Source organism: Macaca nemestrina, chromosome 7, assembly GCF_043159975.1.
Source record: "Macaca nemestrina isolate mMacNem1 chromosome 7, mMacNem.hap1, whole genome shotgun sequence".
Lineage (NCBI taxonomy): Eukaryota > Metazoa > Chordata > Mammalia > Primates > Cercopithecidae > Macaca > Macaca nemestrina.
This window is the reverse complement of record NC_092131.1, coordinates 32,251,633-32,273,390: the sequence shown is the minus strand read 5'-3', so window position 1 is coordinate 32,273,390 and position 21,758 is coordinate 32,251,633. Positions and strand designations below refer to the sequence as shown.

Genomic DNA, 21,758 nt, shown 5'->3' with positions numbered 1-21,758 from the left:
CGTGTGGGAAAGAGCCAACCTTGCAGACAGGGAGTGAACCTCAGCCTGATGAGCTAGATGGTATTTTCTTCCTCTTGTGGATTAGGAAACACACAGAGAGGTCAATTAACTTGTCAAGCTCTAGTAACTGGTAGAGTCGAGATTTGAATTGAGATCCTTCTGACCCCTGACACTGAGCCTTTAACCACTATATTAATATGATGATGTCTCTGAGGAATGTTGAAGGAGAAAGAAGAAGTGGGAGATTCATTTAAAAATAGCATAAGGCCAGGTACGGTGGCTTAATGCCTGTAATCTCAATATTTTGGGAAGCTGAGATGGGAGGACCACTTGAGACCAGCCTAGGCAACATAGTGAGAGACCCCAATTGCACAAAAAATTGTAAAAAAATCAGCCAGGTATGGTGGCATGATCCTGTAGTTCCAGCTACTTGGGAGGCTGAGGCGGGAGAATTGCTTGAACTCAGGAGGCGAAGGTTGCAGTGAGCCAAGATTGCGCCACTGCACTCCAGCCTGGTGACAGAGCAAGATTTCGTCTCAAAAAAAAGTTGTTTTTAATTTAAAAAATAAAAGTAACATAGCCTGGGCATGAGGCAAGCCCCAGATTAGGTCATGAAGAGACCAAATTTGATGGAAGCCTTCAACCTCAGGGACCCTGGTGCAAAGAAAGCTGCTGGCTCAATAAAGGGATATATATATATATATATAAAATATTTTTATATGTGTTTATTTTGTATATATTATATATATGTATATTTTTATTATTATTTGATACATGGCATTTTACATGTTTATGAAGTATGGGACATTTTTGACTCAGCACTAGGAAGATAGCTCCTGAGAGACCTGAAATCTAAGGGAACATGTCCAGCCATACCCAATGACTGTGCCCAAGGGAGAGGAATGAGCCAATTGGCTTGAGCAAATTGGGGCCCAGCCCTAGGGGTAGGCTTGCGTTTGTCTGAATAGCAGTGCACATTGGGAGAGGAATGAGTTTCGGTAGGCGAGAACCTGTTTATGGAGGTGGTTGTCTCCTAACAAGAGCAGGATCCACCTTGCCAGTGGCTTGGGTCAAGAGGATGAGGTGCCTGGGACCCAGCAAGAGGCTCAGATGGGGACTACCGGTTCTTTTTCTGTTCCATTTGGACTGAAGCCCTTACCACTGTGTGGACACAGAGCTCCTTGCCTTGCCTTTTGTGGAAGCTCTGGGATCCTCCCTGAATGGCCTGGCCATATTCTGGCCCCATGAATAGGTAGGATTTAGGAGGGCATCTGTGTGCTAGGGTTCTGATTCAATTGTGACTGAGGGCTTTGTGAATGGTGAATAGGGACAGTGGATGGTGGAAGCGGATAGGAAACAGTGGTTCCGTGGATCTCACAGCCTGCATAGCATGTGTGTTGTGTTGTGTAATGGGTTGGGTATGAAAATCTTACCCCAGGTGCAGCCTGATGATTTTCTGGTTTTATTCTTGCTCTGCCAAATACAAGAGCTAGAATCACAAGTGACACATCATTCAAAGTATGGCTTCTCCCTGTCACCCAGGGCCCTCAGACCACATAGACATGTTTTTACCTGTGACATTTGCTCTGGAAATGCTCCTGATTACTGACATTGCAGTAGCATTTAGAGGTCACCTTTGAGTTTGCAGAAAGGGCAAAAATAAAATAGAAAATTAAAATTAAATATCCCAGGCTGCCTCTCCATCCTTTCATTCATCACATTTTTTGTTAAACGCCCTCTATTGGGATGAAGTAAACTATAGTTATAAAGCTTACCTCACTTTGGAACACTGTGTTGAAAACTCCAGCCTTGCTACCTAGAGCTGTGTGACCTTGGGCAAGTCAGTCAGCCTTCCTGCATCTCAGCCTCATCATCTGTAAAATTGGGACGATGTTAGACCCCTCTTTCTGAGGTTGTTATGAGGCTTGAGATACTCCATGTAAAGCTCCATACGTTTTACTATGATGAGTATTATCATGTGCCAGGCTCCAGAGAGATCAGTGTGAGCCCTGCCCTCATGGAGCTTGTAGTCTGGTTGGGAAGACAGATGTTCATTAAATGATCATACAAATATAAAATTACCCCTGCAGGAAACCGAACTCATGTAAGGGATCAGAGCAACCTTCCTGAGGAAGCAGGATTTGCACTCAGACCTGAAGGATATCTGCATTGACTAGCTGAAACACAGCAGGGAGACATTCTAATCCAGGTAGGGGAGCCAGTGCAAACTCCCCGTGGTCACTTGAAAGACGGAAGGGAACTCAGTGTAGCAAAGTCCTGAGGAACAAGTTGATGACAAGAGTCAGACCATTAGGCAGAGCCCATGTGCAAAACCTTGTGGCTGTGCTTCGGATTTTTATCTCTAATTTAAAGCAAGGAGAAGTCACTGCAGGGTGTTAAGCAGGAGAGGTACATGATCTGATCACGTTTTCCAAAGATGGCTGGCTATCATGGAAAATAGCTAGGAGCAGAGCTGCATGGAAACTATTAGGAGGCATGAGCCACACTTTTCCAGAGGCCAGTGTCTCCTCAACTCCCTTGATGATGATGGGGATGCCTGCATATGAAAATACAGGTACTTAGTACCCATCTCAGACCTCAGGGATAACAACGGGGTTGGTACTGGTGATGTTTGTTAAGGGACAAGGTTGGGAAATACTGCTATAGAATAGGTAAAAATGAAGAGAGCCTAATTTTTGAAAAGTAAGTTCCAGAAGAGCTAAGACTGTGACTTGGTTTGACCATGAATTTTGTATTTTGCCCATGACTTTGTGTTTTGTTGAGAATGATAAAACTAGAACAAGTGCAGGGATGTAAGTCAACTCAAAACCAGTTAGCAGTGACATTCATTCATCTGCCTTCCCAAGGTGGGTCTCCAGGAAAGGTGCCAAACGCTCCGGGTGCAGCGTTCTCCCACATTTTAAATTAATGTTTCACTGATTCAGGCCCCAGGTCTCTGATTTGTACCCCAGAGGTTTCCTATCAAATGAATGACAACTCAAATGGATGAAAATGTAGACTTCTGTGTTGACTAGTATCACACCAACATTTCATGGAAGGCAGCAAAGTGAGCCTGGGTTCTGACATAGACAGAACTGGCTTAGGAGCCCAGCTCCTCTGCTAGCTGCCTGTGTGACCCTGGACAGGGTGCTGAGCAGAAGGTTTTTGTTTTTTTTTTTTTTTCCTCTCTCTCTTTTTTGTTGTTACAAAGTTATTGGGGTTAGGCTGGGTGCAGTGGCTCACGCCTGTAATCCCAACAATTTGGGACGCTGAGGCAGGCAGATCACTTGAGGTCAGGAATTTGAGACCAGGCTGGCCAACATGGGGAAACCCTGTCTCTACTAAAAATACAAAAATTAGCCAGGCATGGTGGTGGGTGCCTGTAATCCCAACTACTTGGGAGGCTGAGGTAGGAGAATCACTTGAACCTGGGAGGCGGCGGAGGTTGCAGTGAACTGAGATCGTGCCACTGTGCTCCAGCCTGGGTGACAGAGTGAGACCCTGTCTCAAAAAATAATAATAATTAATGAAAAATAAATAAAGTTATTGGGGTTAAATTAAAAGATGAATTGTATTACATATTCAGTGCATAGTAGATGCTCAAGATACACTAGGGTATCCTAGCCTCTCCTTACTTTCCCATACACATTTTTTTTTTCTTACCACTATGAGTACAATGTAGAAAGAACCTGGACCTTAATAGGGAGATGTGTCATTCCTAGCTTTGTGTAGACAGGATTTTCCACCAATGTTCATCTGCTCATCCATCCATCCATCCATCCATCCATCCATCCATCCATCCATCATAACTACAGGACAGACCTATAAACTTATAAACTAGGAACTAGAAATAGACTCTCCCTAAACACTGCTCTTAAGAAGCAGGACAAAAATATGTCTTGAAAAAACAAAAGAGGAAGCAGCTTACATTCTAATCCTTATGTTTTGGTTTTCCACACTGGGCATAAATGTACCTCCATAGCCAATTTCCTTCTTGAGAAAGGTTACCATGAGACAGTGTTGCTGCCCAGCTGGGGTTACTGTAGGCCACTACTAGGGCCCACCCATCCACCCTGCTGCCTGGGGAAGGCTTAAGAGCTGGAGTTGGGGTGGAATAGCACTCCCTCAAGCTTAGTGTACAGATGGAATGAACAGAGTCCAGCTGCCCCAGAGGAGTAGGGCGTACAGTGTAACACCGGCTGGGAGGATTTCTTTATTGGGGCAGAAGATTAACTGGGAATTAAAGTATCCTGTGTTGGGACCTCAGAGCTTTGATTTTCCTTTGGAAATGAAAGAGTCACAGAACCTCAGATGGTGTCGTATCTTTCCTCACTCTTGCAAATGGGACCTTGGGAGATTCTACTTAACTTCCAGACCTCCAACTCCAAAGTACTTAGAAGGTCATATATGAGCTGGAGTGGGCCCAGCTTCCCAGCTATGAAGAAGGTTGTATTTGCCCCTCTGCTTGTGGCTGGTTTTTACCTTCAATTAAAGTCTTGAAGATGAGCAGTTGAGAAGCCTGACTCTGACAAACCAGTATGACCAAGGATCAGCTAAAGCTCCAAGGACACAAAAGAGGCCTCTCTTCTGCAGAAGCCTGCCTGCCTGGGCCTTTCTCAAGGCTTCTGGCCCAGGATGCACTGGCCAGAGAAGCCAGGAGATCTGCTTTCTCATTTCCACTCTGCGAGAACTCTGGGTGACCCTCAACAAGTCACAGAGCTCAATTAACCTCACCTGGCTTTTGTTTTCTCCTGTAATTATTGGGTTTGTAATTATAATAGAGGATTACAGATGAACTTTCAAACTGTAATATTCTATCATTTTAACCCACAAATATGGCCAGTTGTGTTATCTGTTGTATTTTTGTTTTGACATTTTTCCTGCTAATAGATTATTAAGCTCTTTGAAGGCAGGAACCCTGTACCTCTTGGTACTTCCTAAAATATCTGGCAGAGTACGTTTTAAAGATGCATTTGGTTAATTGATTACATATTGGTATGACGAGTTCTACACAGAAACTATGAGTGATCACTTTTGTGAATATTCCAGAACTGAGAACCACTAGTAAACATCTTGAATGACTGTAACTGACATATTGAAAAACCCATCAAGGGGGTCAGCAGATTGGCAGCTGATGGATGATGTGAAAATGAGGAGCGAAAGCAAATTGTTTCTTTACCAATAGCTCTTTCAAGTACAACAAAGGAAAAATGAGACCTTACGACAAAGGAATTACTTATCTTCCTTCACTCTTGGAATTTGAAGCTTGCCTGAGTTCACAAGCTGTTTTCCCATTTCCGCCTCAATATTATGTGCAGCAGAAGGGCTTTTGCGAATTGTATCACAGCCAGTCAGTACTGAGGCCAAGTCTTTCTGACCTCAGAAACACTCAACTCGTTATCGGTCAGGTCACTGGAGTTTGAATTCCAACCCAGATAAGAAATGGTTTAGCACTTTGGGAGGCCGAGGCAGGTGGATCACAAGGTGGAGAAATCGAGACCATCCTGGCCGACATGGTGAAACCCGTCTCTACTAAAAATACAAAAATTAGCCAGGCGTGGCGCACGCCTGTAGTCCCAGCTACTCGGGAGGCTGAAGCAGGAGAATTGCTTGAACCCAGGAGGCGGAGGTTGCAGTGAACCGAGATTGCACCACTGCACTCCAGCCTGGGTGACAGAGTGAGACTCCGTCTCAAAAAAAAAAAAAAGAAAAGAAAAGAGAAAGAAAGAAAGAAAAGAAAAAAAAGAAATGGTTTAATTTGTTGGGGGGGTGTGTGTGTTTACAGCCATTTTTTAGGTGCCTATCTCCTGTGTGTGTGAATTTATGCAGTTATGTGTGACTTCACACTATAGATGCTTTAGAAGTTACTATGTTATTCACACAATAAACTGAAGCTTCCATGCTTGTAAATGTGATAACAGCTTTAGGCTTCCAACTCTTACTGAATGCAAGTTCTTGGGCTTGCAGGGTATAGAATTTCTCCCCAGCTGGGCTCTCAGCTCTGGGTTAACAGATTCAGTGAAACTAAAATTTGGAGTAGCACAAGGAAACAATGTTATTTTACTCTACTCCAGATATGGGAGTAGAGGAACCATCATTCATCAGTTTGCAGCTAGAGAAGAGCCAGCCTGCGTTGAGACCATCAATTACACATTCTTGTAACAGGCATTGATAGTGAGGGTGGTCAGAAGGATGTATAAGCCAAATTGTCAGTCAGAAGAAACATTTTCCTGGTGTTTTGAGGTGAGAAATAATCCCTGCATGGGTGTTAGGAAGGATTGGAAGTTGGGAATTAGATTTCTTATTAGGAATCTCTTTACATTTGTGTTGTCACCTCTTGGCCATTGATAACCGTGATTGGTTGTCTCTGTCTTATAGCTTGGAATTGCGATTGGGTTCTTGGTCCCTCCTGTTCTGGTACCCAACGTCGAAGACCGGGACAAGCTTGCCTACCACATCAGCATCATGTTCTATATAATAGGAGGTGTGGCCACTCTCCTCCTCATCCTTGTCTTCATTGGTAAGGTCATTAGTAGACAGATGGGGCAGCAGGGGGCAAAGGGGCAGGGAGACTCTGCTGACCTTGGTGGGACCCGTGTGAACATGCCCTGAAATACCATGGATATTTACAGAAACTGGAGTCTGGGCTTCTTATGGTCTTCAAATGTTTTAGCCTGGGCAGTTGTCCTGACACAATGCTAGTTGGTCCTATCCACTTTGTTAGTGGCTAAGAAAAAGTTTAATTGTCATTAACCAGTTCCCAGTCCTACCTCATCGGAAGTAATGGGGAGACTGCTAGTCCCCTTGATGAAACCCACTGAGCACTTAGGCCATCACAGGCACTGTACTGAGCATGTCTGATTTCATGTAGTCTTCAACAACCCTGTCAGTGAGGTACCACTATCAGTCCTATTTAACAAAGAGAAAAATGAGACTTAAGGGAAGTTATATCAACTATTCGAGATTAGATAGCTAGTAAGTGGCAGAGATGGGATTCAAGTCTAAGCTTGTCTATGTCCCTATTCTAAATTTCTGAAAAAACAAAACTGAAATTGATCCATAAAACTAATAATCTCATAGATTAACCCGAAAATACTTGAGGATCATAGTTCTTTACTGCTTTTTAAAAAATTTTAAGAGTAATGTATGCTTATTGTAGAAAAATCTAGAAAATACAAAAAAGTATAGAGAAAGGAATGACCATTAACTTGTCATTGTACAAGTTAATCCCAACCACGAACCTCAGATAACTACTGTTAATGTTTTATTTATTTATTTAGTTATTTATTTTTGGAGATGGAGTCTTGCTCTGTCACCCAGGCTGGAATGCAGTGGCGCAACCTCAGCTCTCTGCAACCTCTGCCTCCTGGGTTCAAGCGATTCTCCGCCTCAGCCTCTTGAGTAGCTGAGATTACAGGCGGCTGTCACCATGCCCAGCTGATTTTTGTGTTTTTAGTAGAGACGGGGTTTCACCATGTTGGCCAGGCTGGTCTGGAGCTCCTGACCTCAAGTGATCCACCCGCCTCGGCCTCCCAAAGTGCTGGAATTACAGGCATGAGCCACCACACCCGGCCACTACTGTTAATATTTTACATCCATGTGCATTTAATGATTGAGGTATTTGGTAAGATAAATTTACATCCCCTTTTCTCAGCTGGGTGATATTATATGGGCTATGATAAATTTAGAACCAGCAAGACAGAGGTTTTTATTTTCAGTTAGTCACCCGTCTAAAGGTTAACCAGCTTTCTTTCTAATACCTTTAAGTTCCACCTCACATGTTAAAGGTTTCATTCCTGCCTACTGACTCCACCTCCAGAGTCAAGCAGTTCTATAATTGGGTACCTCATTCAACCGTTCTCATTGCGTTGTTCCCCGCCAAGAATCCAGGATGAGAAAGGCTGTCTAATGGGTTTAAAAGCTGGCAGAATGTATTAGACAGAGACCTTGGTGTTCCTGGTAAGGTGAGAAGCAAGGGAGCTGTGGATGAGAGCAGGGAAGAATGATACAGCCATGGGCCTCTTAGCCAGACTTTGAGTTTCAAATTATATGTCCAGCTCCAAATTCTCAAGCAGATGAGGGCCTGGTCCTTTGCAGTTGAAAATCTGGAGGTAGGACATTTCTGTTTGGGCATTTTATTATCAAGCACAGATGGATAGTCGCTAATTGAGTAAAGACCTGAAAAATCTTATCTGAATTCTGGTTCGAGGTTGCCAAATCGTTAAGCCAACACCTGCTGATGTAAAGATAAGCAAACTTTTTGCCTTGCATTCTTTCCCCCGATTGAAGGGAAGGTGAAGAGGCAAGACAATTGATGAGAGGCTCCCAACTATAATATCCAGCACAGTTTCTATGGAAGGAGGAAGCAGGGCTCTGAAGTCTGTGCAAGGGCATTTTCTGGGTGGAGGGCCCCTTTGATCTGCCAGGAGAGTAAATTTCATTTCCACGCCTTCCTCTAAGTGGCGACAGTCTACTGACCTTTCAGGAACATTCTTTTAGGGTGTGGAGGAGGCCACAGGGTGCTTATTTGGAAATTTTTCTCTTTTTCTTTTGATACAGAGTCTCACTCTGTAGCCCAGGCTGGAGTACGTGGTGCAATCTTGGTGCACTGCAACCTTGCAACCTCCGCCTCCCAGGTTCAAGTGATTCTCCTGCCTCAGCCTCCCGAGTAGCTGGGACTACAGGTGTGTGCTACCACGCCTGGCTAATTTTTGTATTTTTAGTAGACAAAGTGTTTTAACATGCCTATTTTTAGTAGACACGATGTTTTACCATGTTGGCCAGGCTAGTCTTGAACTCCTGACCTCAAGAGATCCACGTGCCTTGGTCTCCCAAAGTGCTGGGATTATAGGAGTGAGCCACCACTCCTGGCCACTTATTTAGATTTAATAGGGGAACCACTTTAGCCAAACAACTAGTTAAACTGATCTGCCCTCTAGAAAATGGACTGGCCATCAATACAGTCAATGGAGAAGCATGTATTAATCTTCTTGTTTCTATCATGAGGCAAAGGTCTGATTCAGACTTTGAGAAACGAGGAATGGACCCTAGATTTTTTTTTTTTTTTCCCTGCAGAAAAAGACCCCTTTCAGTTATTCAGGGAATATTTATCAGCTGCTGCATGCCATGCTCTGTGCTAAGCATGGGCAACATAGTCCCTTTCCCCTTGGGAGGAGCTGTGGCACTAAGCCATTAACTGGGCTCACCAATCCCAAAGCTTTAGCTTTGTGTTGCTAGTGTGTTTTTTCAGCTCTCTGTGGTATGTTATTTGCTGGTTATTATGAGTTTCCTTGATCTTTGAACACTGCCTGAGAGGTCCAATAATTTCAGCCTTCCAGAGGTCACTAAAAAAAAGTAATCAGGGCTGGGCGTGGTGGCTCATTCCTGTAATCCCAGCACTTTGGGAGGCAAAGGTGGGCGGATCAGTTGAGGTCAGGAGTTCAAGACCAGCCTAGCCCACATAGCGAAACCCCGTCTCTACTAAAAATACAAATATTAGCCAGGCATGGTGGTGGTGTATGCCTATGGTCCCAGCTACTCAGGAGGCTGAGGCACAAGAATCGCTTGAACCTGGGAGGCGGAGGCTGCAGTGAGTGAAGATCATGCCACTGCACTCCAGCCTGGGCAGCAGAGCGAGACTTCGTCTCAAAAAAAAAAAAAAAAAAAGAAAAGAAAAGGAAAAAGTAATCAGGCCAGGTGCAGTGGCTCACGCCTGTAATCCCAGCACTTTGGGGGGCCGAGGCAGGCAAATTGCTTGAGCTTAGGAGTTTGAGACCAGCCCGGGCAACATGGCAAAGCCCCGACTCTATGAAAAACACACAAAATTATCCAGGTGTGGTGGCACATATGCCTGTAGTCTCAGCTACTCAGGGGGCTGAGATAGGAGAATGGCTTGAGCCCAGGAGGTGGAGGTTGCAGTGAGCCAAGATGGTGCCACTGCACTCCAGCCTGGGTGACAGAGCGAAAAGAAAAAGAAAAAGAAAAAAAAGTATAAAAGGACCATTCACTCAGCCTAACAATGAGAAGCAGCTTCAAGAAGAGGGCTGTTAAGGGTTTAATTGAAGAATTAATATTTCCTGTGGGAGTCTTAGCTCCTCTCAGATGATGGAGCAGCTTTCACTCATGTGGAACCAGCTCTGCTGGGGTGGGACCATGGGAAATTCCAGCCATCTCTGTTTTTTTCCTTTCAGTGTTCAAGGAGAAACCTAAATATCCCCCCAGCAGGGCCCAATCCCTGAGCTATGCCTTGACCTCTCCTGATGCCTCGTACTTAGGTTCCATCGCCCAGCTCTTCAAAAACCTCAACTTCGTGCTGCTTGTCATCACCTACGGTAAGGCGCCAATGTGTCTAGGAATGCATTAGAACTGGAAATGTTAGACAAGAGGCCTGATGTGTCTTCACATATTATTCTTTCCAAAGCCCAAATGTGCTTGGAAAGTTGTTGTCTAGGGTCAATCCAGAGGACCCAGCTATGCCCAAGGGCCTTTGCATGTGCTGTAAAGTCCACCTAGAAAATAATTTCTTCCCACGTCAGGTTATCTGACAAATGCCTGTTGGTCCTCCAAGTCTCATCTCAGTATCACTTTTGTAAAGCAGTAGTAGGTAAAACTTTCCCTCTCTTACCATGCTATTCCTTATACACCTTAACATCTGTCATTAAAAAAAAATTTTGCCGGTCTATTTCCCCATTAGACTGAACTCTCAAAGATTGTGGATTTATGCTTTTCATCTTTATAGTTCCTCAGCAGTGACTGTCCTCAAGTGACTATTTGAGTAGTTACTAAATTCATAAATTAGTTAATGCATGCATGCATATATGTGTCTTGCCACATCAGTCACTCCTCAGCCAGTCCTCCCTCATCCTGTAATTGACTTCTATTTTATCTGATTGTACAACAACATCCCTCTTTCATTTCATTTGCTTGGCTCTTGGAAAGATAAATTGGAATCTTAATGCTAATGTGTTGGCTTTCTTTCCCAGCATGGTGTTTTCTGTATCTTCTTTCAAACCTGTAATAAGATCGTTGGATCGAACAAGGGCAAAGGCAGAGCCTCATGGCATTCCACTAAAGAGTGTCCTCCAGCTGAATGCCAGTCTATTAGTTAGTACCCTTAGTTCAAGCTGCTACATATCTACCCACCTTTATTGCTATTCAGCCTACATTTGGTCATTTAATCCACCAGTTAAAGTTTGATTAAAACCAAGAGTTAGCAAATGTGTGACATGTACAGTAACCATATGAAACAAAGAAATGAAATTAGTTTGACATGACTTATTCTTAGTGAAACCCCAGTTGGCCACAGCTTCATGTTGCCTACAGACTCAAAAGCTATTGCTTTATTTTTATTTATTTTTTTTTTTTTGAGACGGAGTCTCACTGTGTCTCCCAGGCTGGAGTGCAGTGGCGTGATCTCGGCTCACTGCAAGCTCCGCCTCCCGGGTTCACACCATTCTCCGGCCTCAGCCTCCCAAGTAGCTGAGACTACAGGCGCCCGCCACCACGCCGGGCTAGTTTTTTGTATTTTTAGTAGAGACGGGGTTTCACCATGTTAGCCAGGATAGTCTCGATCTCCTGACCTCGTGATCCACCTGCCTCGGCCTCCCAAAGTGCTGGGATTACAGGCTTGAGCCACCGCGCCCGGCCGCTATTGCTTTATAACAACAACAGTGCTTACTCTGTGCCAGGTGCTTTTCATGTCTGATTTTATTTAACTTCCAGTACACCTACGTGATGTTGGTACTAAAATTATCCCTATTTAACAGATGAGGAAACTAAACTCAGAGTGGTCAAATAACTAGCCCAAGGTCACACAACTTTCAAGTGGCAGGGCCAGAGTTCAAATACAAGTTCGTCTAACTCCAAAGCCTCATTCTTTTTTTTTTTTTTTTTTTTTTTTTTTGAGACAGAGTTTTCCTCTCGTTGCCCACGCTGGAGTATAGTGGTGCGATCTTGGCTCACTGCAGCCTCTGCCTCCCCTGCTCAAGCAATTCTTCTGCCTCAGCCTCCCGAGTAGCTGGGATTACAGGCATGCACCACCATGCCCGACTAATTTTTGTATTTTTAGTAGAGCTGGGGTTTTGTCATGTTGGCCAGGCTGGGGTCTCAAACTCCTGGCCTCAGGTGATCCGCCTGCCTCGGCCTCAAAAAGTACTGGGATTACAGGTGTGAGCCACTGCGCCCAGCCAAAATCTGCATTCTTAATGCCTGTTCTATAATTGCTGATGGTCCTTCCTAGAATTGTTCCAGAGTTTCATTTTAGGCTCATCAATACATTTTATATCAACTGAAGCGTTTATTTGCTGAGACACTAGATAAGAGGTGGCTTCATCCTGGTAGAGGGGCAATCCTGTTTTTCAGGCATACATAGAAATTAGGTGACCTTTCATCTGGAATAGCCATAGATGACCCGGTTCGTCTTCAAGATCTCGATCCTCCATTCCTCATTTCCTCCAGTTTCTCAATTCTCTGAGTATGTCTCCCCATTCATCCGCAAAACAAAGACAAAGTTTCCAAAGCTTAGAGACGTCCAACTAAGGAAGTTACAGTTTCCCCATCACTGGGAAGTATTCAAGCATAGATGGGACTAACCACTTGGTGGGAATGTTGTAGGGGATCTCAGGCTGAAGATGGATAGTGAAACCAGATGGCCTTTGGGGGCCTTTGTAGACTCAGGATTCCGTGACTCTAAGAGCTTTTACTTTTGCTAGAGTTAGATATTGTGAGTGCATTGACCTCTGACAACCATAAACCTTGTTGCATCTAACAAGAGGGTATTTGAGGCCCACCTGGGATTCTAGGGCAGATGAGTACTTCATAAATATTTTCTGTGGCTGAAAATGGTGACAATGGTGATAACTGGGCAGTGGTCCCATTCCAAAGGCTATGGTCCTCAGTGTTGGAGATTGTTGGTGTTAGGGCCAGGTCACTGACTCATGAGAACAAGAAACAGACAAAACGTACCAGGAACATTGTTACTCCTGGTCTTCGAGGGGCTCAAGCCTAGGCCATGCTGTGGGGAGCAAAGCTACTCCTCCTCCTTCCTCTCGCATGGCTGGTTACTCACATGGTCTTTAATCTGACAGAGTAGTTTTAATCCTGTACTCCTGGACACTTTTCCTTATCTATTTGATAAAATGATAACCCAGGAAATAAATAGGAAAGCACTTCTTGAATGGTGGAGTAAGGACCTTAGAAAATCCACTCCTCTATAAAAACAAGAACAATGGCAAAAAATGTCAAAATGAATTTTTTCAGAACTTTAAACAAATGACGTGCAACAATCCAAGCAGCGTTTATTCAAGAGAAATGGCTAAATATCAGTAAGAACAGTGGGCCTTGTGTTTTCGCTTGCCCTATTCCAATCCCCTTCTCCCAGGCTCTGCAGTAGCCTTGACTGCTACAGCCTTGCAGCCATGGGGCTGTGACATCCAGCAGCCTCATAGCCATGGAGCTGTGCAAACCAACTGCCTCATAGCCACTGGAGGGAGCAAAGTCGATTTGGTGCTCCACCCCTGAGAAGTACTATTTGACCTACCTAGCAGGTCCCCGGAAAAGCCCTGTTCATAGGACACGTTATTTGACCTGACTTGGAGTTTGCTCATGGGAAAAGCCCTATTGCCAGGGCATTTGTTGAAAACAATCAATGGCACTGCTTAACATTGCAGCTGCCTGCAGTGGGGATAAGAGTTGGGGTGAACAAGAGGCTGGCTGAAAATGTTGAAAGGAAACTCTGGAGAATGTGATGTCCATGTGGGGCTCTTTGCCAAAAAGAAAATGATTCTTAGACTTAATCACAGATTTGAAAAAAATTTTGATTGAAGAATCATGTTAATTACTTTACATGTATTATCTCATTAAATTTTCAAAACTAACCCATGACATAAGCCCTTTGTTTCATTTTAGACATGAGGAAACTGAGGCTCTAGAGATTTAGTTTCTTGCCCATAGGGCAAGAGCTATAGGCACTTACTCCAACTGTTAATCTTTGCTTTCTTCTCCTACTGTGTTTGTTCTGAATTAAAACAAACAAAAACAAAAACAATTTTTTTTTTTTTTTTTTAACAGAATCTTGCTCTGTCACCCAGGCTGGAGTGCAGTGGCATGATCTCAGCTCACTGCAACCTCCACCTTCCAGGTTTGAGCAATTCTCCTGACTCAGCCTCCCGAGTAGCTGGGATTACAGGTACCTGCCACCACACCCAGGGAATTTTTGTTTTTAGTAGAGACAGGGTTTCACCATGTGGGCCAGGCTGGTCTCAAACTCCTGACCTCAGGTGATCCGCCCGCCTCGGCCTCCCAACAAAAATAATTTTCTAAAATGCCCTCTGTCAATTCAACTAGATGCTTTGAAATCCTCCGGAATTACCCCAGTCCTCCTAATCCCCTTGCAGTTTCATATTGGGCTTTGAAGAATGAAATACTTCATACTTTTTACATTGTACATGTAGTGTTCATATTTAGCTCTGAATTATATGCATTTAAAGAGCATGTGGCTGGGAATTAAACAGGCAACAGCATTTCACAGGCACATATATTGGACATGCTTGGACATGTGTTGGGTTAAGAGCCTTGAGTGCTAGACTCGTAAGTTCAGAGCTGGCTCGTAAGAAATGGGAGGTCTGAGTTTTGGTGTCAGCTCTGCCAGTTACTGAGTGTACTACCTTCACCCATCTGTGCTGCCCATCCTTCATCTCTTTAATACTCTCCACCCCCACTAGAAAACAGTAATGACACTTACTTCCCATTAGAGTGTTCTGAATGGAAGTGAAAGCTTTTAATGCAGTTGAGAATAAAGACATGACATGCCTCCAGACTGCCAATCTGCCATTGCCAGACTACAATGCTATTGCATTGGTAAACTTACTGATTTCCAGCATTGCTTCTTTGGTCCAAACCAGATTTCACTAAGAGGAGGAGTAACTGTCCTGCAGCTGGTGGTATTGTATTTGCAGTGGCTTTCCAAGTGGTTCTCCAAGCCGATGAGTCAACTGCTCAGAGCTGAGGTGCAGCAATAATTGAAGGCCTTGGAGTAAATCGAGGGGGCAAGTGTTGCTGGCTTTTCCCTAGACTTCTGGCTACACTCTTAGAGGTAGGGTTGAGAGATAAAATAAAGATCATCCAGTTAATTTGAATTTCAGATAAACAACAAATACTTTTAATATAAATATGTCTTATGCAATATTTGTGGCATATTTAACTAAGAACTATTATTTATTACAAATGTATTTATTTGCTATTTTTTTTTTTTTGAAATCTGGCAATTCAGTTTAGAGGGGAAGAGATGCAGGGGTTGAGCTTGGGTTTGATGTTGCTGAAATATCACATCATTAAGAAACTGCCCGTAAAACACCCTCCCTCTCTCCTTCAACTTTGGCAATGCGGGAAGACTCAGGGAACCAGAAATTCCACGTGTCTGACAGTGTCTTTGGTGTGTTTCACAGTAGGGTGGGGTGGGGTGGGATGGAGAAGGGAACCTTCCTCTGGCTACCTTCTCTTTGTGTCTCTGAGTCTTGCATTCACATGGCCTCCTCTAATGTCTTATGATCAATGGCATGACAACTGCCCTGTTGAAAAGAATTGTTGAAAAGGCTTCTCTTCTAGAAAATGGCATACTCAAAGGGCATACTTTTTCCATAGTTATGCCCCAGCCTTGCCGCCAGCAAGATTATTCATGCTTCTGAATAAACTTCCAATGCCTCTGGCATCTGAACTCAAAGTCTTGACTTGTGTATCCCAAGGTTCACCTTCCCTTGGGGCTCTCAGTGCTTTATCATTGTTCCACCTACATGGGCCTAGGGAGGGGGCTTCATGCCCCCTCTAAAATCCTAGCTGAAGAGTGGGCATAAAATCCTTCTCCGGATTCCTGGGAGCTTTGTCAAGATCAGGCTGGCCCTTTAAAACAAGAACTAAAGGGAAATGCAGAATAACCAAAACCCAAAGATATGATCTGGGGTCAGTGTTTCCCAGACTTCCTTGAGGACAGGACCTCCTGGAGTGATTGATTGAATGTGTACATAGATTTCTGGAAATTCAAATTCAGAAAGTCTGGTTTGGGGCCTAGGAATCTGCTTTCTCCCAGCATTCCAGATAATTCTGACTTGCAGCAGAGTTGAGAAACTCTGAGGTAGCTGTGTGATGGGTCTTGAAGCCCCTTCCCATCCCAGCTGCCTCCATGTTAACCCCACCACCTGGGAGCCTGGGTCTGGTCCCTGATCTTTTGCATCTTGAAGGCCATGTATTCTCAAATTCCAGACATTTTAACAAGTGCATTGGGGTTTTACTGTTGTAGTTGCTGAAGATGCAGATTCCTGGGCCCCATTCCAAGAGATTCTGATTCAGTAGGTCTATGGTAGGGCCTCAAAATCTGCATTTTTAAACTTTAAGGACTTCTAATGTCAGTAGTCACTGGAACACAGTTTGAATAAAACTGTTATTGGCTGGGCTTGGTAGCTCACACTTGTAATCTCAGCACTTTGGGTGGCCAAAGTGGGAGGATCGTTTGAGGCCAGGAATTCAAGACCAGCCTGGTAAACATAGTGAGACCCCAAAAATTTTTTTACAAAGAAAAACATTGTTTTTGACAAAGGAGAGAAAGAGACTCAGAATGATGACAGAGTCCTTTCTGCCTCTCTAAAGCCTGCCTTCTCAGTAAGTGGCACTTCTCCCAGGCGACTGATTCCAGGAATGACCAGGCTTTCAGGGGAGATGACGTTTTCTCTTCCCTGGCCCAGCAGGCTCACCTTGCTGAGGATGATCAGACCTGAATAGAATGCAGTCACCTGTACTCCTATAAGAGGTACTCACACAGGAAGGAGCATGCATTTCATTCCTGCCTTTCTGTGTGGAATGCTCAACCCCTGTGTTTAGGCAGTAGAGTGGACTTGGTTAACCATGTCTGGCAACCTTTGACAATATGGTGAGGGACATCTAGACCAAAGATGGATTCAGAACACATGCATAAGCTCCTGATTCCTCTAAGGTGGGGCTGCAGAAACAGTGGAACAGATTGGCAGCCTTCCAGGATGAACCCCTGCTCTTCCTTCCCTCCCACCCCCCTTTAACCCCAGTTCAGTCTCCTGTCTGGCCTGGAGCAGGGATGGCTGTTGGTTAACCACACTGCTCTAGGGAGCCAGTGCTTCCACCTGGAGCACGATCAGAATCACCTGGGAGGCTTGTTCAAATGCAGATTGCCGGGGGCCTCACTCCCAGAGTTTCTGCTGCAGTAGGTCTGGGGTGGAACAGAGACCACACTTTGGAAACTATTTCACTAAACCACTGAGCCCCAGAAAAACCACTCAGCTGCAGCAGTATAGGTCAACTCGTTCAGCACCCTGTTCTCCAGACCTTTATCAGGACCAGTGAAAGCATTGGTGTATATATACATATTTTTTTTGCTCCCAGTCCTTCTGGATAATTTCCTTCCTTTTTCTGTGGATTCTGCCCTCCTTGGCTCATCCCAGTTAGGAGAGCAACTGTTCCACCTGAAGCTAAGCCTGAGTTGGAACATTCCTCACCCTTTGCAGTGTCAGACTAGGGCAAGAGGCTTAGAGAGGAGCGGGAGGAATTAATGGGAAGAGGGGAGGAGACTGTTTTCTTTCTTCTCCTTCCCATACTCCGCCTCACTTGGCTTTTCAGGAATGTCTCCTCGTGGGACCTCTTGACTCAGAAATGGACTTTCTAAGTGGCTGAGTGTGTGCTATGAAGATTAGATGGGAATGCTGCTTGAATGAGATGTTGCTGAGAGCCTCATGATCATTGCAACCATCAGCCTGACAGTTGTAGTGACATGTGGGGACATGTCTGGGTTTATTGGCCCACTGTGGCTCTGTGCTGCTCAGGAGGCTGCATTGGGCCCAACCTTGTTGCATTCCTGGGGTAACCCACTGGGAGAGGCTGGGACATGAGGAAATTGTTCAGTGACCTGAGCTGAGAAAATCTGATTCAAGAGTCAGCTTTGTGAGGATGTAAAGCAGAGTGATTAAGAACTCTGGAGCCACACGGCCTGAGTTCAAATCCAGCTCCATCACTTAATAGCTGTGTGATTGCAAAACAAATTATTTCCCATTTTGCAAGAGAATTTGACCTTTGCTTAACTTTGTATCTTTTACCCCCTGCGAACCTGATAAAGGGAGTGTGTAACTACCTTTAGGCAACATTGCTTATGATAAAAATGTCCTCTGGTGATACAAATGGACAGGGAGACTTATTCATTCTTGTGGGAAGCCATTCTTTGTGCTTCCCTGAGTACAATGACTCTTTTCACTGGCCTGTCACTTATGGGACCCCTGGAAGCTACGCCTACAGAATTGTTGCAAGTAATGGTGGCGCCTGTGAGCATTAAGCTAGGGTGGTTGCCATACTCACCTTTCCTTGCATGTTAGCCATCATCAGAAAGAGAGTAGCTTCTGGAAGGCTGTGTGAACTGGGGTTCTATGGATTGGTTCCATCGAAGAGGAACTCCTGAGGCTGCCCTGCCCACAAGCTGTGTCCTGACTTACACCCTCCCAAGTGAATCTAATATAGAGCGTGCCGGTGGTAGTCTGTGAGCCTCAATGTTTAGTTAACGTTAGAAAGACCCCCGGTGGGCATTATGGAGTGGTTGTATTTGTTGTTTTAACTGTGTGCGCATCTTTGTTATCTCTAAAATGGTGATGATAATGCTACCTACTTTCTAGGGTTGTTATAAAGTGTCTAATTCATAGGTATGTGCAGCTGCCATTGTCATCATCACCATCACCACCATTGAAAGGAGGCCAGGAGGCCTTTGCTCCTTTGGGTCAGTTCCAGTCTCAGCTACTCACTTGCTGTATGGCTTTGGGCAAATGACCTTATTGGCTAAAGATACAGCCTTTCACAGCATATTCTAGGTGCTCCTTTGGTGAATGAATTGGTAAAGTAGGAGAGTCAACTGAATGCTCTTTAGGGTCTCTTCTAGTTTCATGTAATAGATTTTGTGTGACATTGAATCAGCAAAGAAAGTTGGAGAAGGAATGGAGAAAGAGGAGAGAAACCACCTGCAGAGGGAGTGGTGTCAGGTCAGAGGTCTGGAGCAGCCTCAAGAAGGGGCAGGGTCATCAGGAGGAGGAGGAGGGTGTCCAGGAGTCCTACTGACCACCCCTTAGATCTACCCAATGCTTAAGAAGAATGTAGATGACTCTGCCCTGGGAGTAATACTCCACAGAGTCTATTTTCCAGGGCAAATTAAGGGGATCAGAGAGCAATAGTGTGTGGCTAAGGGAAGGTTAAATGGTTACTTTTGGTTGTTTTGAAGTATTTCTTTGAGAAAACTGCAGAGTAGCCTCAGACCTCCCTGGTGTTTTCTTCTCTGAGGATGCTGCTCAGAGTGGCAGTGGGATGAGGATTTCTGCCCACCCCCCAGATGCTGGGGGAGAAGTTAGCAATGGCCCGGAAGAAAGCTGACCCTAATGTTGTATTTCTCACTCCCTCCTTCAGGTCTGAATGCTGGTGCTTTTTATGCCTTGTCCACTCTGCTGAATCGCATGGTGATCTGGCACTACCCGGTAAGGGAGTTCCCTAAGCATGTTGGACCTCAAGATGATACAGTTTCTAAGTCTGTCTTGGCAGAACCTGGCATGACTTTTAAGTCTTCATTCCCCCCAGTTCTAGGTAGCGTGATATAGTGGTTTGCTTATGGGATTTGAAGGGAGATGGCCCTGGATCTCAACCCTAGTTTTGGCGGTACTAAACTGTATGATGGCTTGACAGTGTGACAAGCTAGTTAGTGTTTCTGAGCTCTCTCTCTCTTTTTTTTTTTTCTGCAAAAGAAGCATAATTACTTCTTGCAAGATTCTTTTTAGGATCAGAGAGTAAATAATGACACTTGTGTATATATACATAATTATATATGATACATGTATTTATTATACAGCATAGTGCCTGGCAACACTGTTGGCAAATATATGTAAAAAAAATTTCTGAATTTAAATGTTTCCAGAACCCACAAGGCCTGGGCTGGATGCTGGGAATGGAATACTGAGTGGCCTGGAGTCAGGAATAGGGAGATCCAACCTTCTTTTGAAAGGACTAGGCTCTCACACTTGCAGAAGTGGTAGCCTATGTGGCTAAGTGTTCTAGTTTTGGAGTTCAAAGGCCTGCGTTCAGATCCTAGCTCTGAACTTAACACATGCCTTGTGACCTTGGGCTAGTAGGTTAATCTCATTGTGCCTGTTTCTTCATCTGCAAAATGGAGAAGACTGACTCCTAACACTTATGATGGGGAATGGCGAGGAGTAAATGAGGAAACGATATAAAACCTTAGGCATGGTGCCTGGCTTATAGTAAGCACTCAAAAATATATAACGATTATCTTTCCATTCCTCTTGGCATTGATAGTTCAAAAAAACCTAAGAATGGAAATTTTAACATATATATTTTAATTTCCCCATCTGTGAAATGGAATTAACGACAGATAAGATAGAAGAGTTGCTGTGAGGTTTATGGTTTTTAAAAAATTTGCCTAAAAGTAGTTCTAAGAACAGATTTGGTTCATCCCTGTCACTCCAGCATCCAATATCATGCACACACAGTCAGGGTTATATTGTTGGGAGGAGTAGTTATTCTAGAATTTTCTCCTAGGCCATCTTCTTATAGGCCATCTTGTCCTGATACATTCTGAATATTGACTCTGATGGAGCCTGAGTTACCTGCCTTTGTTCCTTCACCCCATGGTGACTGTTCTCTGTCCCGAGTCTTGTCCCATCGCCGGGTGATCTTTGGGGCTATGGTTTCCCCAGGGGGAAGAAGTGAATGCTGGAAGAATTGGCCTGACCATCGTCATTGCAGGAATGCTTGGGGCTGTGATCTCAGGAATCTGGCTGGATAGGTCCAAAACCTACAAGTAAGTGACTCATCCTCTTGGACTGAGAATTGGGGACCTGTTTTTTGAAATGACATATTCATAAGCAATGTGGCTCCAAGTCATTGTTTGGAGACCTGAGTGGCCAAGCAGGTCATTCAAGTTTGACTTCTCTGAGCCTCAGTTTCCTCATTTATCAAATGAAGGAAGCTATACCCTTCTTAAGATTCTATGGGGATCCCACAGATCCCATAGGATCCCCACAGGATCTTAAGAAGATGAGAGCTACTGGACCTGAAGGCCTAGCATAGTCCTCTTCCCCATCCCCACTCTCTAAGTAGCTTTGTGAAAGCGGTAGCGGAGGGAGAAATGAAAATGAATGGGAAAAAAACATCTCAGTAGTGGGAAGTGTTTGTGGAAACCCCAAAGAGTGGAGATGAGGAGGAGGTGATTTCACCGCCCTGTTCTCATGGCACCTTTTGGACTCCATGGGGTTAACCAAGGTGCTCTGAGCTTTCTCCAATTTGCAGTGTATATTATCTTGCAATTATTTATACTTTGTTGGTAAATATTGTAACATACTTTGTAACATAATATTTGGTAAATATTGTAACATAGAATGCCCAGTGCTTTTTTAAGAGCCTGGAGCTATATTAAAAGGTTTTATCAGGCTAGGCAGAGTGACTCACATCTGTAATCCCAGTGATTTGGGAGGCCGAGGCAGGCAGATTGCTTGAATCTAGGAGCTCAAAACCAGCCTGGGCAACATGCTGAAACTCCATCTTTACAAAAAATACAAAAACCAGCTAAGCATAATGGCACACACCTGAAGTCCCAGCTACTTGGGAGGCTGAGGTAGAAGGATCGCTGATCGCTTGACCCAGGAGGTGGAGGTTGTTGTGAACTGAGTTCACGCCACTGCACTCTAGCCTGGCTCAAA

The 21,758-nt window shown here is 44.4% G+C and overlaps 1 protein-coding gene and 1 long non-coding RNA gene across 2 annotated transcripts in view; one reads left to right on the top strand and one right to left on the bottom strand.

Moving 5' to 3' along the window:
* The window catches only part of LOC105495765 (FLVCR choline and putative heme transporter 2), a 71,098-nt gene that overhangs the window by 37,692 nt on the left and 11,648 nt on the right, over window positions 1–21,758 (top strand). Inside the window, exons 2-5 of the mRNA XM_011765486.3 lie at window positions 6,379–6,520; window positions 10,191–10,331; window positions 19,456–19,523; window positions 20,757–20,860. Coding sequence (XP_011763788.2) covers window positions 6,379–6,520; window positions 10,191–10,331; window positions 19,456–19,523; window positions 20,757–20,860 — 455 coding nt within the window. The remainder of the gene's footprint in view (window positions 1–6,378; window positions 6,521–10,190; window positions 10,332–19,455; window positions 19,524–20,756; window positions 20,861–21,758) is intronic.
* On the bottom strand, window positions 1,523–20,799 carry LOC105495764 (uncharacterized). The gene is made up of 4 exons (XR_011625717.1): window positions 20,667–20,799; window positions 14,867–15,084; window positions 1,776–1,874; window positions 1,523–1,634 (listed from the first exon to the last, which is right to left on the bottom strand). It is a non-coding gene; the product is annotated as an uncharacterized lncRNA (long non-coding RNA).